General features: G+C 47.9%; 1 protein-coding gene across 2 annotated transcripts in view; it reads left to right on the top strand.

Annotated features, from left to right (window-relative positions):
* Positions 1-17,834, top strand: part of myo10 (myosin X) — a 508,428-nt gene that overhangs the window by 346,631 nt on the left and 143,963 nt on the right. For both annotated transcript variants that reach the window (XM_038797136.1, XM_038797137.1), the window contains one exon: positions 17,566-17,689. In XM_038797136.1, the coding sequence (XP_038653064.1) occupies positions 17,566-17,689 (124 nt within the window). The remainder of the gene's footprint in view (positions 1-17,565; positions 17,690-17,834) is intronic.

The following is a 17,834-nucleotide window of genomic DNA, read 5'->3' as shown; positions in this document are numbered from 1 at the left end:
TTTGTGTCCTTTTCAAGTGGTGAATAAGATCAATTTGTTATCAATCAATAAAAACAGCAACCTATTTTTGAAAAGATGTGGAGATGCCAGCGCTGACTGGTCTGCGCACAGTAAGATGTCTCAACACCAGGTTAAAGTCCAACAGGTTTATTTGAAATCACAAGCAGTGTGAGTTGAGTGGGGGATAATCACAGATAATCAAGGTGTGAATTGTCTCCAGCCAGGACAGTTAGTAGGATTCTGCAAATCCGGCAGTATGGTGGGAGTTAAATGTAATGCGACATGAACCTGAGATCCACGTTGAGGCTGTCCTCGGCCTATATATGCTGGGTTTGTGAACCTGCCTCCACTTCACCTGGTGAAGAAGCAGTGCTCCGAAAGCTTGTGATTTCAATATCTGTTGGACTTTAAACTGGTGTGAGAACAAAGAACAATATGGCACAGTCCCTCCGGCTCTCCAAGCCTGTACCGATCATGATACCAACCTTGGCCAAAACCCTCCGCATTTCCTTGTGCCGTATCCCTCTGTACCCATCCTGTACATGTATTTGCCAAGATGCCTTTTGAACGCCATTAATGTATCTGCTTCCTGCCAAAGCATTCCAGGCACTCACCATCCTCTGCATAAAAAAACCTGACTCGCACATCTTCGCTAAACTTTGTCCCATGGACCTTAAACCTATGCCCTCTGGTGACTGACCACTCCACCCTAGGAAAGAGTGCCTGCCCATCCATAATCATGCCCCCATAATCTTGCAGACCTCCTATTAGGTCACCCCTCAACCTCCGTCTTTCTAATGAAAACAGTCATAATCTATTCAGCCTCTCCGCATAGCTAGCACCCTCCAAACAGGGTAACATCCTGGTAAACCTCCTCTGCACCCTCGCCAAAGCATCCACATCCTTCTGGTAGTGTGGCGACCAGAATTGTGCACAATATTCCAAGTGCAGCCTTGCCAAGGTTCTATACAATTGTAGCATGACTTGCCAATTTTTATACTCGTTGCCCCGTCCAATGAAGGAAATCATTCCATAAGCTTTCTTGACTACCTTGTCCACTTGTGTTGCCACTTTCTTTTTTTTAAAGTATTTTTATTAAGATTTTGCAGAATTTTTCATAATAAATCAATAGTAACCATAATAACAAAACAAACTAGAGTGAACATTAACATAGTGCAAAAAGAGAATATACGATAACAATTGAATAGGCATTACCCCACGCAACCCAGTCTTCCCACACCATTCCAATGAAGCACTCACCCCACGGATTGCTGCTGCTGCTGACATTTTAATTTTCCCCGAGAAAGCACGGTAGCATGGTGGTTAGCATAAATGCTTCACAGCTCCAGGGTCCCAGGTTCGATTCCCGGCTGGGTCACTGTCTGTGTGGAGTCTGCACGTCCTCCCCGTGTGTGCGTGGGTTTCCTCCGGGTGCTCCGGTTTCCTCCCACAGTCCAAAGATGTGCGGGTTAGGTGGATTAGCCATGCTAAAATTGCCCGTAGTGTCCTAAAAAGTAAGGTTAAGGGGGGGTTGTTGGGTTACAGGTATAGGATGGATACGTGGGTTTGCGTAGGGTGATCATTGCTCGGCACAACATCGAGGGTCGAAGGGCCTGTTCTGTGCTGTACTGTTCTAAAGTCGATGAACGGCTGCCACCTCCGAGAGAACCCTAGCGTAGACCCTCTTAAAGCAAACGTTATTTTGTTAAGGCTGAGAAACCCAGCCATGTCGGTAACTCAAGTCTCGAACACTCGGGGGCTTCGAGTCCCTCCACATTAATAAAATCTGTCTCTGGGCTACTAGGGAGGCAAAGGCCAAGATGTCGGCCTCTTCCGGTCCTTGAACTCCCGGGTCTTCTGACACTCCAAAGATCGCTATCTCTGGACTTGGCACCACCCGTGTGTTAAGCACCTTGAACATTGCCCTCGTAAACCCTTGCCAGAATACTCTAAGCTCCAGGCATGCCCAAAACATGTGGACATGATGAGGAGGAATTAACCCTGCCCAGGACCTCTGCCCACAGACCCGCTTCCAACTCCTCACCAACTCCTCCTCCCATCTGCCCTTGAGCTCCTCCACCGGGGTTTCCTCCACCTCCTGTAGTTCCTGGTAGATATCCGAAACTCTCCCCTCCCCCACCCAGGTTCCGGAATCACCCTGTCCTGTATCCTCAGTGGCGGGAGTGTCGGAAAGGTCACCAACTGTTTTTATCTGGAAGGCTTGTAATTGCAGATATTTAAAGGCTTTTCCTGGTGGCAGATTAAATTTGTCCTCTAGCGCCTTCAAACTGGGAAAGCTTCCGTCTATGAACATGTCTCCCATCCTTCTGATGCCTGCCCTCTGCCAGCTCTGGCACCCACCATCCATCCTACCCGGGACAAACCTGTGGTTGTTGCACATTGGGGTCCAGACCGACGCTCCCTCCACCTTCTTGTACCTCCTCCACTGTCCCCAGATCGGCAATGTTGCCACCACCACTGGACTTGTGGAATAACGGGTCGGCGAGAACGGCAAAGGAGCCGTTATCAAAGCTCCCAGACGAGTACCTTTACATGACGCCGCCTCCAGTTGCTCCCACCCCGCCCTCCCCACCCCCCAATCGCCCACTTCCTAATCATAGCTATATTGGCCGCCCAGTAGTAATTGCAAAAGTTCGGCAGTGCCAAACCCCCCCCCCCCAACAGCAATCTCCTTACTCGCGGGGTCTTATTCGCCCGCACAAAGCTCGTAATTCATAGAATTTACAGTGCAGAAGGAGGCCATTCGGCCCATCGAGTCTGCACCGGCTCTTGGAAAGAGCACCCTACCCAAGGTCAACACCTCCACCCCATTCCCATAACCCAGTAATCCCACCCAACACCAAGGGCAATTTAGCATGGCCAATCCACCTAACATCTTTGGAATGTGGGAGGAAACCAGAGCACCCGGAGGAAACCCACGCACACACGGGGAGGATGTGCAGACTCCGCACAGACAATGACCCAAGCCGGAATCGAACCTGGGACCCTGGAGCTGTGAAGTAATTGTGCTATCCACAATGCTATCGTGCTGCACACCTAATGATCCTACTCACCCACTTAAAAAGGGCCTTAGGGACTGAAAGGCAAACAAAAATCTGGGGAGGACAGTCATTTTTACGGTCTGCACTCTCCCTGCCAGTGACAGCGGGAGCATGTCCCACCTTTTAAAGTTCCCTTCCATTTGCCCCACCAACCGGGTCAGGTTGAGCCTGTGCAGGGCATCCCATTTCCTGGCCACCTGTACACCCAGGTAACAAAAGTTTTTCTCTACCGTGGGCAGCACGGTAGCATTGTGGATAGCACAATCGCTTCACAGCTCCAGGGTCCCAGGTTCGATTCCGCCTTGGGTCACTGTCTGTGCGGAGTCTGCATATCCTCCCCGTGTGTGCGTGGGTTTCCTCCGGGTGCTCTGGTTTCCTCTCACAGTCACAAAGATGTGCAGGTTAGGTGGATTGGCCATGATAAATTGCCCTTAGTGTCTAAAATTGCCCTTAGTGTTTGGTGGGGTTACTGGGTTATGGGGATAGGGTGGAGGTGTTGACCTTGGGTAGGGTGCTCTTTCCAAGAGCCGGTGCAGACTCGATGAGCCGAATGGCCTCCTTCTGCACTGTAAATTCTATGAAGAAATATCCTGAGCGGCAGCTCTTTCAGTCTCTCCAACTGCCCCTTGGCCTGGATCACAAACAACTCGCTCTTTCCCTACCGTGGATGCTAGATAGGGACTCTTCTTCCGAGGTAGTATGGGCTGAGGTTAGAAACAGGAAAGGAGAGGTCACCCTGTTGGGAGTTTTCTATCGGCCCCCTAATAGTTCTAGGGATGTAGAGGAAAGGATGGCAAAGATGATTCTGGAAAAGAGCGAAAGTAACAGGGTAGTTGTTATGGGAGACTTTAACTTTCCAAATATTGACTGGAAAAGATATAGTTCGAGTACATTAGATGGGTCGTTCTTTGTACAATGTGTGCAGGAGGGTTTCCTGACACAATATGTTGACAGGCCAACAAGAGGCGAGGCCACATTGGATTTGGTTTTGAGTAATGAACCAGGCCAGGTGTTAGATCTGGAGGTAGGTGAGCACTTTGGAAACAGTGACCACAATTCGGTGACCTTTACGTTAGTGATGGAAAGGGATAAGTATACCCCGCGGGGCAAGAGTTCTAGCTGGGGGAAGGGCAATTATGATGCCATTAGACATGACTTAGGATGTGTAGGTTGGAGAAGTAGGCTGCAAGGGTTGGGCACACTGGATATGTGGAGCTTGTTCAAGGAACAGCTATTGCGTGTTCTTGATAAGTACGTACCAGTCAGGCAGGGAGGAAGGGGTCGAGCGAGGGAACCGTGGTTTACCAAAGAAGTGGAATCTCTTATTAAGAGGAAGAAGGATGCCTATGTGAAGATGAGGCGTGAAGTTTCAGTTGGGGCGCTTGATAGTTACAAGGAAGCGAGGAAGGATCTAAAGAGAGCTAAGACGAGCAAGGAGGGGACATGAGAAGTCTTTGGCAGGTAGGATCAAGGAAAACCCAAAAACTTTCTATAGGTATGTCAGGAATAAAAGAATGACTCGGGTAATAGTAGGGCCAGTCAAGGACAGTGGTGGGAAGTTGTGTGTGGAGGCTGAGGAGATAAGCGAGATACTAAATGAATACTTTTCGTCAGTATTCACTCAGGAAAAAGATAATGTTGTGGAGGAGAATGCTGAGACCCAGGCTATTAGAATAGATGGCATTGAGGTGCGTAGGGAAGAAGTGTTGGCAATTCTGGACAAGGTGAAAATAGATAAGTCCCCGGGGCCTGATGGGATTTATCCTAGGATTCTCTGGGAAGCCAGGGAAGAGATTGCTGAGCCTTTGGCTTTAATTTTTATGTCATCATTGGCTACAGGAATAGTGCCAGAGGACTGGAGGGCAGCAAATGTGGTCCCTTTGTTCAAGAAGGGGAGTAGAGATAACCCCGGTAACTATAGGCCGGTGAGCCTAACGTCTGTGGTGGGTAAGGTCTTGGAGAGGATTATAAAAGATACGATTTATAATCATCTAGATAGGAATAATATGATTAGGGATAGTCAGCATGGTTTTGTGAAGGGTAGGTCATGCCTCACAAACCTTATCGAGTTCTTTGAGAAGGTGACTGAACAGGTAGACGAGGGTAGAGCAGTTGATGTGGTGTATATGGATTTCAGTAAAGCGTTTGATAAGGTTCCCCACGGTCGGCTATTGCAGAAAATACGGAGGCTGGGGATTGAGGGTGATTTAGAGATGTGGATCAGAAATTGGCTAGTTGAAAGAAGACAGAGGGTGGTGGTTGATGGCAAATGTTCAGAATGGAGTTCAGTTACGAGTGGCGTACCACAAGGATCTGTTCTGGGGCCGTTGCTGTTTGTCATTTTTATAAATGACCTAGAGGAGGGCACAGAAGGTTGGGTGAGTAAATTTGCAGACGACACTAAAGTCGGTGGAGTTGTAGACAGTGTGGAAGGATGTTGCAGGTTACAGAGGGAGATAGATAAGCTGCAGAGCTGGGCTGAGAGGTGGCAAATGGAGTTTAATATAGAGAAGTGTGAGGTGATTCACTTTGGAAAGAATAACAGGAATGCGGAATATTTGGCTAATGGTAACATTCTTGGCAGTGTGGATGAGCAGAGGGATCTCGGTGTCCATGTACATAGATCCCTGAAAGTTGCCACCCAGGTTGATAGGGTTGCGAAGAAGGCCTATGGTGTGTTGGCCTTTATTGGTAGAGGGATTGAGTTCCGGAGCCATGAGGTCATGTTGCAGCTGTACAAAACTCTGGTACGGCCGCATTTGGAGTATTGCGTACAGTTCTGGTCGCCTCATTATAGGAAGGATGTGGAAGCTTTGGAACGGGTGCAGAGGAGATTTACCAGGATGTTGCCTGGTATGGAGGGAAAATCTTATGATGAAAGGCTGATGGACTTGAGGTTGTTCTCGTTAGAGAGAAGAAGGTTAAGAGGTGACTTAATAGAGGCATACAAAATGATTAGAGGGTTAGATGGGGTGGACAGCGAGAGCCTTCTCCCGCGGATGGAGGTGGCTAGCACGAGGGGACATAGCCTTAAATTGAGGGGTAATAGATACAGGACAGACGTCAGAGGTAGGTTTTTTACGCAAAGAGTGGTGAGGCCGTGGAATGCCCTACCTGCAACAGTAGTGAACTCGCCAACATTGAGGGCATTTAAAAGTTGATTGGATAAGCATATGGATGATAATGGCATAGTGTAGGTTAGATGGCCTTTAGTTTTTGACTTCCCATGTCGGTGCAACATCGTGGGCCGAAGGGCCTGTACTGCGCTGTATCGTTCTATGTTCTATGTTCCCATGTTCAGTTTGTACCATGAAAAACGACCAAAAACCCTCAGGATCCGCAGAACCTCCCCCATCCCCTCCACAGGATCCGAAATGTACAGGAGCAAATCATCCGCGTATAGAGAGACCCGATGTTCCACCCCCCCTCCCCGAACCAGCCCCGCCAGTTCCTCGAGGCTCTCAGCGCCATAGCTAGTGGTTCTATAGCGAGGGCAAATAGTAACGGGGAGAGTGGACACCCCTGCCTCGTTCCCCGGTGAAGCTCAAAGTACCCCGACCTCAGTCGGTTTGTACATAGACTTGCTACAGGCGCCTGGTACAGCAATTTCACCCAGCCAATAAAGCCCTCACCAAACCCAAACCTCCCCAGCGTTTCCCACAGGTACTCCCACTCCACCCGGTCAAAGGCTTTCTCTGCGTCCATCGCTGTTACCACCACCGCCTTCCCTCCCTCTGAGGGCATCATAATAATATTCAAAAGTCTCCGGACATTGGTATTGATTGTCTGACTTTAACAAACCCAGTCTGATCTTCCTCTATCACCCCTGGGACGCAATCCTCAATTCTTGTGGTCAGAATCTTAGCAATTTGGCATCCATGTTTAAAAGCGAAATCGGCCTGCATGACCCGCAATGTTCCGGATCCTTCCCTCGTTTAAGAATGAGTGAGATCAAAGCCTGTGACACTGTTGGGGGGAGGGTTCCTTTCTCTCTAGCCTCATTGAAGGTGCACATCAGGGGTGGGCTCAATATTTCTGAAAATTTCTTGTAGAATTCTACCTGGTAACCGTCCGGCCCCGGGGCTTTACCCGATTGCATGCCCTCAATACCCTTGACAGTCTCCTCCAATTCAATCGGGGCTCTCAGCCCCTCCACCAGGTCCTCTTCCACCTTTGGAAACCTCAACTGGTCCAAAAATTGCCTCATCCCTTCCACTCCCGTCGGGGGCTCCGACTCGTATAGTTTACTATAGAATTCCTTAAAGACTCCGTTCACCCCCCCTGGATCCAAGACCATGTAGCCTTCCTTATTCTTTACTCCCCCGGTTTCCCTGGCCACCTCCCTCTTTCGCAGTTGATGTGCCAACATTCTACTCGCTTTCTCCCCGTACTCATAAACTGCCCCCCTTGCCTTCCTCAGCTGTGCTACCGCTTTCCCTATGGTCAGCAGTTCAAACTCCACCTGCAGACTCTGCCGCTCCCTCAGTAGCTCCGCGTATCTCTTGTCCACTCGGAGCATCTCCTCCACCAGTCTCTCCCTCTCCGCTCTTTCTCTCTTTTCCCTATGGGATCGAATTGAGATGAGTTCCCCTCTGACAACTGCCTTCAGAGCCTCCCAGACCGTTTGTGTTGCCACTTTCAAAGATCTGTGGACCTGCACGCCCAGATCGCTCTGACTTTCTGTATTCCTAAGAGTTATGCCATTTACTGTATATTTCCCTCTATTTGCCATTTCTCTGCCCAAGTCTCCAACCTATCTATGTCCTGCTGTGTACTCTGAAAATCACTATCTGCGACTCCACCAACCTTGGTTTCATCCGTGAACGTTTGAATCAAACCAGCTACACTTTCCTCCAAATTGGTTATGTATACTACAAACAGAAGCCCCAGCACAGATCCCTGTGAAACACCACTAGTCACAACCTTCCATTCAGAAAACACTCTTCTACTGCTACCCTTTGCCTTCTATAACCGAGCCACTACTGTATCCATCTTCCCACCTCACCTCTGATCCTGTGACTTCACCTTTTGTACCAGTCTGCCATGAGGCACCTTGTCAAAGGCTTCACTAAAGTCCATGTAAACCACATCCACTGCCCGCCCCTCATCAATCATCTTTGTCAACTCCTCAAAAAACTTGATCAAGTTAGTGAGGCATGACCTCCCCTTCACAAAACCATGCTGTCTATCGCAATTGAGTCCCATTTGTTTCCAAATGGGTATAAATCCTGTCCTTGAGAATTCTCTCCAATAGTTTATCTACTACCGACATGAAGCTCACCGGTCTATAGTTTCCAAAATTATCCCTGCTACCTTTCTTAAACAGCGGTACCACATTAGCTATTCTCCAGTCATCTGGGATCTCACCTGTAGCCAATAATGACACACACACGTCAGTCAAGGCCCTAGCAATTTCCTCCCTTGCTTCCCTCCGTATTTTGGGGAAAATCCCATCTGGCCCAGGAGACTTATCTACCTTAGTATCTTTTAAAAGACCCAATAACACCTCCTTTTTCATATCAACATGACCCAGACTGTCCACACACCCCACCCAAGAATCATCTTCCACAAAGTCCTTTTCTTTGGTGAACACTGATGCAAAGTACTAATTTAGTACCTCACCCATTTCCTCTGGCTCAACAAATAGATTCCCCCCCATTGTCCTTAAGTGGTCCAATCCTTTCCTTGGCCACCCTCTCTTTTTATATATGAATAAAAAGCTTTTGGATTAATCTTAATCCTACTTGCCAAGGACTTTTCATGACCCCTCCTAGCCCTCCTAATTTCCCACTTATGTACCTTCCTACTTTCTTTATACTCATCAAGGGTTTTGACTGTCCACGCCCTTCTAGACCATGCAAAAGTCTCCTTTTTCTTTTTGATGAGGTTCCTCATTACCGAAGGCTCCATAAACTTCCCATACTTATCCTTCGTTCTCTCAGGAACGTGACTTTCCTGAATCCGAATCAACTGTCATTTGAAAGACTCCCACATGTCCGATGTTGATTTATCAGCCGCACCGAATACAAATTCTTCAATCCTGTCTAATGTTATCGTAATTTGCCTTTCCCCAGTTCAGCACCTTAGCCCGAGGGTTACCCTCATCCCTATCCAAAAGTACCCTAAAACGTACAGAATTGTGGTCACTACTCCCAAAATGTTCCCCAGCTGAAACCTCAACCACCTGTGCAGACTCATTCCCCAATACCAGATCCAGTACTGCCCCTTCCCTAGTTGAACTATCTACATATTGCATCAAGAAGACTTCCTGGATACAAGTGACAAAGTCTGCCACATTCAAGCCCCTAGCACTAAGTGAGTCCCAGTCAATGTAGGGGAAACTAAAATCCCCACAACTACCCTGTTACGTTTGCAGCTACCCAAAATATCTGGACCTATCTGCTCCTCTATCTCTCGCTGGCAGTTAGGGGGCCTGTAATAAACGGTCAACATTGTGATTGCCCCCTTCCTGTTCCTGATCTCTATCCAGATTGCCTCATTGTATGAGCCCTCCAAGGTGTCTTCCCACAGTACAGCTATAATATTCTCCTTAATCAGAAATGCTACTCCCCCACCCCTTTTACATCCCCCTCTATCTCTCCTGAAGCATCTACATCCTTCAACATTCAGCTCCAATCCTGCCCTTTAACCACGTTGATGTGATAGCCACAGTATCATAATTCCAAGTACTAATAAGTGCTCTAAGTTCATCTGCCCTTCTGGCGTTGAAACAAACACACTTTAAACCACTGCGTTTGAGCAAACAAGAGAACTTGTTGTTCTCTTATTTTTGGTCTCTATTTCCTCTTCAGTTATTACATCTCCTGAGCTAGTACTCTGGTTCCTACACCCCTCCATACTAGTTTAAATCCTCCCGAGTGACTGTAGCAAACCTCCCAGCCAGGATATTGGTGCCCCTCCAGTTTAGATGTAACCTGTCCATCTTGTACAGGTCACACCTGCCCCGGAAGAGATCCCAGTGGTCCAGAAATCTGAAACCCTCCCTCCTTCACCACCAGTTTAGCCATGCATTTAGCTGCCCTATCCTCCTATTTCTAGCTTAAATGACATGTGGCACAGGGAATAATCCTGAGATTACAACCCTAGAGGTCCTGTTTTTTTAGCTTACTGCCTAACTCACTGAACTCCTTCTGCTGGATATCATCACTCTTCCTGCCTATGTAGTTAGTACCTGTGTGTACTATAACCTCAGCCTGTTCGCCCTTCCCCCTACAGTATGTCCTGTGTTCCTTTGCCCTGGCAACAGGGAGGCAACATCCTGGAGTCACTTTCAAGTCCACTGAAGCGCCTATCTGTGTCCCTTACTGTGCCTATTGCTCTCCTGCACTTTGTCCTCCCCTGCTGAGCAACAGAGCCAGTTTTGATGCCACTGTTCTGGCTGCTGTTGTTTTCCCCTGATAGGCTATCCCCCAACAGCATCCAAAACGGTATACTTGTTAGAGAGGGGAACAGCCACAGGCGATTCCTGCGCTGACTGCTTGTCCTTTCTAGCGGTCACTCATTTGTCTCCCTGCACCTTGGGTGTGCCCACTTCTCTGTAACTCCTATCTATGATGCTTTCTGCCACCTGCATGCTCCTAAGTGCATCCAACTGCTGGTCCAACCAAACCACGTGCTCTATGACGAGCTGCCATTGGTTACACTTCCTACAGACGTAGTTGACCGGAACGCTGAAAGCATCACAGATCTCCTACATCTCACAGTTAAAGCACTGCACGCCACTGAGTGACATTTAAGCACTAGTTAATTAATTCAAAATGCATACTTAAATCGTCACTAGATTAAGTTACAATTAACTTTCTGGTCCCTGGCATTAGATTTTTACTGTAAAATTAAATATTAAATGGCAGATACTAATGGAAATGGCAGATCGAGTTCAATCCGGACAAGTGTGAGGTAATGCACTTTGGAAGGTCCAATGCATGTAGAAATTAGACAATAAATGATAGAACTCTTAGAGTACTAAATGATAGAATACTGACAGGCAGAGAGATCTGGGCGTGCATGTCCACCAATCACTGAAAGTGGCCACACATGTGGATAAGGTGGTCAAAAAGGCATCTGGCATGCTGGCCTTCATCGGTCAGGGCATTGAATATAAAAATTAGTAAGTCATGCTGCAGCTGTACAGGACCTTAGTTAGGTCTCATTTGAAATATTGTGTGCAATTCTGGTCGCCACACTACCAGAAGGATGTGAATGCTTTGGAGAAGCGGTTTACTAGGATGATGCCTGGTCTGGAGGGCATTAGCTATGAGGAGAGGTTAGATAAACTCGGTCTGTACTCACAATGGAGGTTGAGAGCTGACCTGATGGAAGTCTACAAGATTATGAGTGGCATGAACAGAGTGGATAGTCAGATGCTCTTTCCTCGGGTAGGAGAGTCAAGTACTAGAGGACATAGGTTTAAAGTGCGTGGGGAAAAGTTTACAACCGATGTGCGAGGCAAGTTTTTTTCACAGGGATTGGTAAATATATTGGAACGCACTGCCTGGGGAGGTTGTGGGAGCAGGCACGATACGGCATTTAAGGGATATCTCGACAAATATATGAATAGGGTGGGAATGGAAGGATACAGACTCCGTAAAGACCAGACAGTTTTAGTTCAGGCAGGTACCATGGTCAGCGCAGGCTTGGAGGGCTGAAGGGCCTGATCCTGTGCTGTATTGTTCTTAAATACTAATCTTTGCCCTCCGGTTGAGTTACACCTCAACCTGGTTATGTAATTAGTCTTAATTAGTTTTTCAATGTTTTGTTTTCAAATTTAACACAGATTCCCTACCAGCCAATCAGGTCACAGCTTTACTGTGACATCACTTCTGTTTTTTCCCCCCACAATTTGAAAACACAAAGACAGACACAAACTCCACTTACCTTCCCAGACTACACTCCGGATAAATCCCGCTCAGAGACACAGACAAAAACCTTCCCAGACTGCTCTCCGGATTTCCCCGCTCAGAGACACAAAGACACAAACACCACTTACCTTCCCAGACTGCACTCTGGATAAATCCCGCTCAGAGACACAGACACAAACACCACTTACCTTCCCAGACTGCACTCCGGATAAATCCCGCTCAGAGACACAGACACAAACCCCATTTACCTTCCCAGACTGCTCTCCGGATAAATCCTGCTCAGAGACACAGACACAAACTCCACTTACCTTCCCAGACTGCTCTCCGGATAAATCCCGCTCAGAGACACAGACACAAACCCCATTTACCTTCCCAGACTGCTCTCCGGATTTCCCCCGCTCCGAGACACAGACACAAACATCACTTACCTTCCCAGACTGCTCTCCGGATTTCCCCCGCTCCGAGACACAGACACAAACCCCACTTACCTTCCCAGACTGCTCTCTGGATAAATCCCGCTCCGAGACCCAGACACAAACACCACTTACCTTCCCAGACTGCACTCCGGATAAATCCCGCTCAGAGACACAGACATAAACCCCACTTACCTTCCCAGACTGCATTCCGGATAAATCCCGCTCAGAGATACAGACACACACCCCACTTACCTTCCCAGACTGCTCTCCGGATAAATTCCGCTCAGAGACACAGACAAAAACCTTCCCAGACTGCACTCGGGATAAATCCCTCTCAGAGACACAGACACAGACACAAACTCCACTGACCTTCCCAGACTGCTCTCCGGATAAATCCCGCTCAGAGACATAGACACAAACTCCACTTACCTTCCCAGACTGCTCTCCGGATAAATCCTGCTCAGAGGCACAGACACAAACTCCACTTACCTTCCCAGACTGCACTCCGGATAAATCCCACTCAGAGACACAGACACAAACACCACTTACCTTCCCAGACTGCTCTCCGGATTTCCCCCGCTCCGAGACACAGACACAAACATCACTTACCTTCCCAGACTGCTCTCCGGATTTCCCCCGCTCCGAGACACAGACACAAACTCCACTTACCTTCCCAGACTGCTCTCCGGATTTCCCCCGCTCCGAGACACAGACACAAACATCACTTACCTTCCCAGACGGCTCTCTGGATAAATCCCGCTCCGAGACCCAGACACAAACACCACTTACCTTCCCAGACTGCATTCCGGATAAATCCCGCTCCGAGACCCAGACACAAACACCACTTACCTTCCCAGACTGCACTCCGGATAAATCCCGCTCAGAGACACAGACATAAACCCCACTTACCTTCCCAGACTGCACTCCGGATAAATCCCGCTCAGAGACACAGACACACACCCCACTTACCTTCCCAGACTGCTCTCCGGATAAATTCCGCTCAGAGACACAGACAAAAACCTTCCCAGACTGCACTCGGGATAAATCCCTCTCAGAGACACAGACACAGACACAAACTCCACTTACCTTCCCAGACTGCTCTCCGGATAAATCCCGCTCCGAGACACAGACACAAACACCACTTACCTTCCTAGACTGCACTCCGGATAAATCCCGCTCAGAGACATAGACACAAACTCCACGTATCTACCCAGACTGCGCTCTGGATAAATCCCGCTCAGAGACACGGGCACAAATTCCACTTACCTTCCCAGACTGCTCTCCGGATAAATCCCGCTCTGAGACACAGACACAAACCCCACTTACCTTCCCAGACTGCTCTCCGGATAAATCCCGCTCAGAGACACAGACACACAGCCCACTTACCTTCCCAGACTGCTCTCCGGATTTCCCCCGCTCAGAGACACAGACACAAATACCACTTTCCTTCCCTGACTGCACTCTTGATTTCTCCTACTCAGCACAGCTACGATCCCAATATGAACGACTTACCTGCCTTGCCCGTTGTGAGATTTTTGAAAAACCTTCTGCCGCAAAGAGTTCACCACCCTCTGGCTGAAGAAATTCCTCTGTTTTAAAGAATCGTCCTTTCAGTCTGAAATTGTGTCCTATGGTTTTAGTTATTCCCATAGGTAGAAACATCCTCTCCATGTCGTCTCTATCCAGGCTTCGCGGTACCTTGTTAGTTTTAATAAGATCCCCCCCACATCCTTCGAAACTCATAGAAGATAGAACGATACAGCGTAGTACAGGCCCTTCGGCCCTCGATGTTGCACCGACATGGAAAAAAACTAAAGGCCATCTAACCTACACTATGCCCTTATCATCCATATGCTTATCCAATAAATTTTTAAATGCCCTCAATGTTGGCGAGTTCACTACTGTTGCAGGTAGGTAGATAGACACTTCTCCACATTAAACTCCATTTGCCACCTCTCAGCCCAGCTCTGCAGCTTATCTATGTCCCTCTGTAACCTGCAACATCCTTCCGCACTGTCTACAACTCCACCGACTTTAGTGTCGTCTGCAAATTTACTCACCCATCCTTCTGTGCCCTCCTCTAGGTCATTTATAAAAATGACAAACAGCAACGGCCCCAGAACAGATCCTTATGGTACGCCACTCGTAACTGAACTCCATTCTGAACATTTGCCATCAACCACCACCCTCTGTCTTCTTTCAACTAGCCAATTTCTGATCCACATCTCTAAATCACCCTCAATCCCCAGCCTCCGTATTTTCTGCAATAGCCGACCGTGGGGAACCTTATCAAACGCTTTACTGAAATCCATATACACCACATCAACTGCTGTACCCTCGTCTACCTGTTCAGTCACCTTCTCAAAGAACTCGATAAGGTTTGTGAGGCATGACCTACCCTTCACAAAACCATGCTGACTGTCCCTAATCATATTATTCCTATCTAGATGATTATAAATCGTATCTTTTATAATCCTCTCCAAGACTTTACCCACCACAGACGTTAGGCTCACCGGCCTATAGTTACCTGGGTTATCTCTACTCCCCTTCTTGAACAAAGGGACCACATTTGCTATCCTCTGGCACTATTCCTGTAGCCAATGATGACCTAAAAATCAAAGCCAAAGGCTCAGCAATCTCTTCCCTGGCTTCCCAGAGAATCCTAGGATAAATCCCATCCGGCCCCGGGGACTTATCTATTTTCACCTTGTCCAGAATTGCCAACACTTCTTCCCTACGCACCTCAATGCCATCTATTCTAATAGCCTGGGTCTCTGCATTCTCCTCCACAACATTATCTTTTTCCTGAGTGAATACTGACGAAAAGTATTCATTTAGTATCTCGCTTATCTCCTCAGCCTCCACACACAACTTCCCACCACTGTCCTTGACTGGCCCTACTCTTACCCTAGTCATTCTTTTATTCCTGACATACCTATAGAAAGCTTTTGGGTTTTCCTTGATCCTACCTGCCAAAGATTTCTCGTGTCCCCTCCTTGCTCGTCTCAGCTCTCTCTTTAGATCCTTCCTCGCTTCCTTGTAACTAACTTATAACTTATCCTTCTAACTCCAACGAGTACAGCCCCAGAGTCCTCAACCGTTCCTCATACGACAAGCTGTTCATTCCAGGGATCATTCTGGTGAACCTCCTCTGGACCCTTTCCAAGGCCAGCACATCCTTCTTTAAATGGAGGGCCCAAAACTGTTCACAATACTCCAAATGGGGTCTGACCAGAGCCTTATACAGCCTCAGAAGTACATCCCTGGTCTCGTATTCTTGCCCTCTTGACATGAATGCTAACATTGCATTTGCCTTCTTCTGAGGACCACGAAGAATCCAGCACGAGTTGAAGGATAGAAAGAAATAACAGGGCAGCACGGTGGCGCAGTGGGTTAGTCCTGCTGCCTCATGGTGTTGAGGTCCCAGGTTCGATCCCAGCTCTGGGTCACTGTCCGTGTGGAGGTTGCACATTCTCCCGTGTTTGCGTTGGTTTCGCCCCCACAACCCAAATATCAATGTGCAAGCTAGGTGGATGGGCCTTGCTAAATTGCCTCTTAATTGGAAAAAATTAATTGGGTACTCTAAATTTATTTTAAAAAATAGAAAGAAATTACATTTATTTACAATAACATATATGTATACAACAGCAGCAGCACCTCCCTTACTGCTCACTCCTCTCTAGCTGGTTCCAAACTAGCCAGCTCTATTTATGCAGGGAATCTGCTAATGATTTCTCTCTCCCCCCCCCCCCCCCCCATTGGGGAAGCTCATACTCCCTAAGGATTGTGGGAGTGCCATTAGACCCCATCCAGTGGGAAGCAGGCAGGTTATAACACCTTCCCAACTGCCGACTGAACCTGCATGTTAACCTTAAGGTAATCGTGAACAAGGACTCTCAAGTCCCTTTGTGCTTCTGATTTCCTAAGCATTTCCCCATTTAGAAAATAGTCTATGCCTAAATTCCTCCTTCCAAAGTGCATAACCTCACACATTGTATTCTATCTGCCACTTCTTTGCCCACTCTTCTAGCCTGACCAAATCCTTCTCAGCCCCCTTGCTTCCACAATGCTACCTGTCCTTCTACAGATATTTGTATCATTTGCAAACTTAGCAAGTGCCTTCAGTTCCTTCTTCCAGATCGTTAATGTATACTGTGAAAAGTTGTGGTTACAGCACAGATCCCTGAGGCACACCACTAGTCACCGGCTGCCATCCTGAAAAAGACCCCTTTATCCCCACTCTCTGAATGACTGCAGCTCCAATAACAGTCAAGAAGCTCGACACCATGACAAAGCAGCCCGCTTGATTGCTCCTTCTTCCACAAACGTTCAAACCCTCCAATACCAACAAACAGTGGCAGCCTTGTCTACCATCGACATGATGCACTGCAGTAACTCACCAAGGTTCCTTAGTCAACACCTTCCGAACCCATGGCCACTACCATCTAGAAGGATAAGAGCAACAGATACCAGGGAACCCCACCACCTGGAGGTTCCCCTCCACGTCACTCACCACCCTGACTTGGAAATATATCGCAATCAAGCGGGCTGCTTTGTCCTGGATGGTGTCAAGCTTCTTGAGTGTTGTTGGAGCTGCAGTCACCAAGGCAAGTGGAGAGTATTCCATTACACTCCTGACGTGTGCCTTGAAGATAGTGAACAGGCTTTGGGGGGTCCGGAGGTGAGTTACTTGCTGTAGGATTCCTAGCCTTTGACCTGCCCTGGTAGCCACAGTATTGATGTGGCTGGTCCAGTTCAGTTTTAGTGCAACACCGTCAGAGGGTCAGTACTGTGGGAGCGGCACTGCCAGGACAGCAGTGCCCAGGTGCCATCCTGCCCAGAGTCTGACCACCTAGAGGGGCCTCCGATGGCATGGGAGACCTCCCATTCCACCACCTCGCCCCCCTCCCCTCAGATGCTGTCACACCTGGTGCACGTTTGTGTGGACCAGTGCTGAACAAACAACGCCATGGCGAAGTCTCCCAGGCACGGGCATTCAATCCCTGGCCTTGGTAGAATCCGACTCAGACCTATTGGAATGAGCCTCACCCAGTGAGGGCAAGATCCAGATCGCAATGTCTCACGAGATCTCGTTCACGAGATTTAACGGCCTCGTCTTAGAGTTTAACAAACATGCACAAATTATTTTAAAAATGTAAAAAATTTTGTCATTATCTATTATTTACAATTTCTTTTCCCTCGCTATAGTTTGAAGAGAGTGACGATGATTTGGATTCAAGATTTGACACCGATGAAGAGCTGGCTTACCGACGAGACTCTGTTTACAGTTGTGTCAGTCTGCCATATTTTCACAGTTTCCTGTATATGAAAGGTAAGAACAAATTTATCAGAAGTGTAAACTAAACATAAACCTATTGCAACTGCCTGAGCAAACTTCTAAGCTAGTCATCTTCTGTTTTCACCAATCACAAGGGATTAAAAATTAGGAAGTTTAGCTGCTTACATTTAGCTTGGCT

The sequence above is a fragment of the Scyliorhinus canicula genome, chromosome 5 (assembly GCF_902713615.1).
Source record: "Scyliorhinus canicula chromosome 5, sScyCan1.1, whole genome shotgun sequence".
Lineage (NCBI taxonomy): Eukaryota > Metazoa > Chordata > Chondrichthyes > Carcharhiniformes > Scyliorhinidae > Scyliorhinus > Scyliorhinus canicula.
The sequence above is the reverse complement of the archived record's forward strand: the minus strand, read 5'-3'. Positions and strand labels throughout refer to the sequence as shown.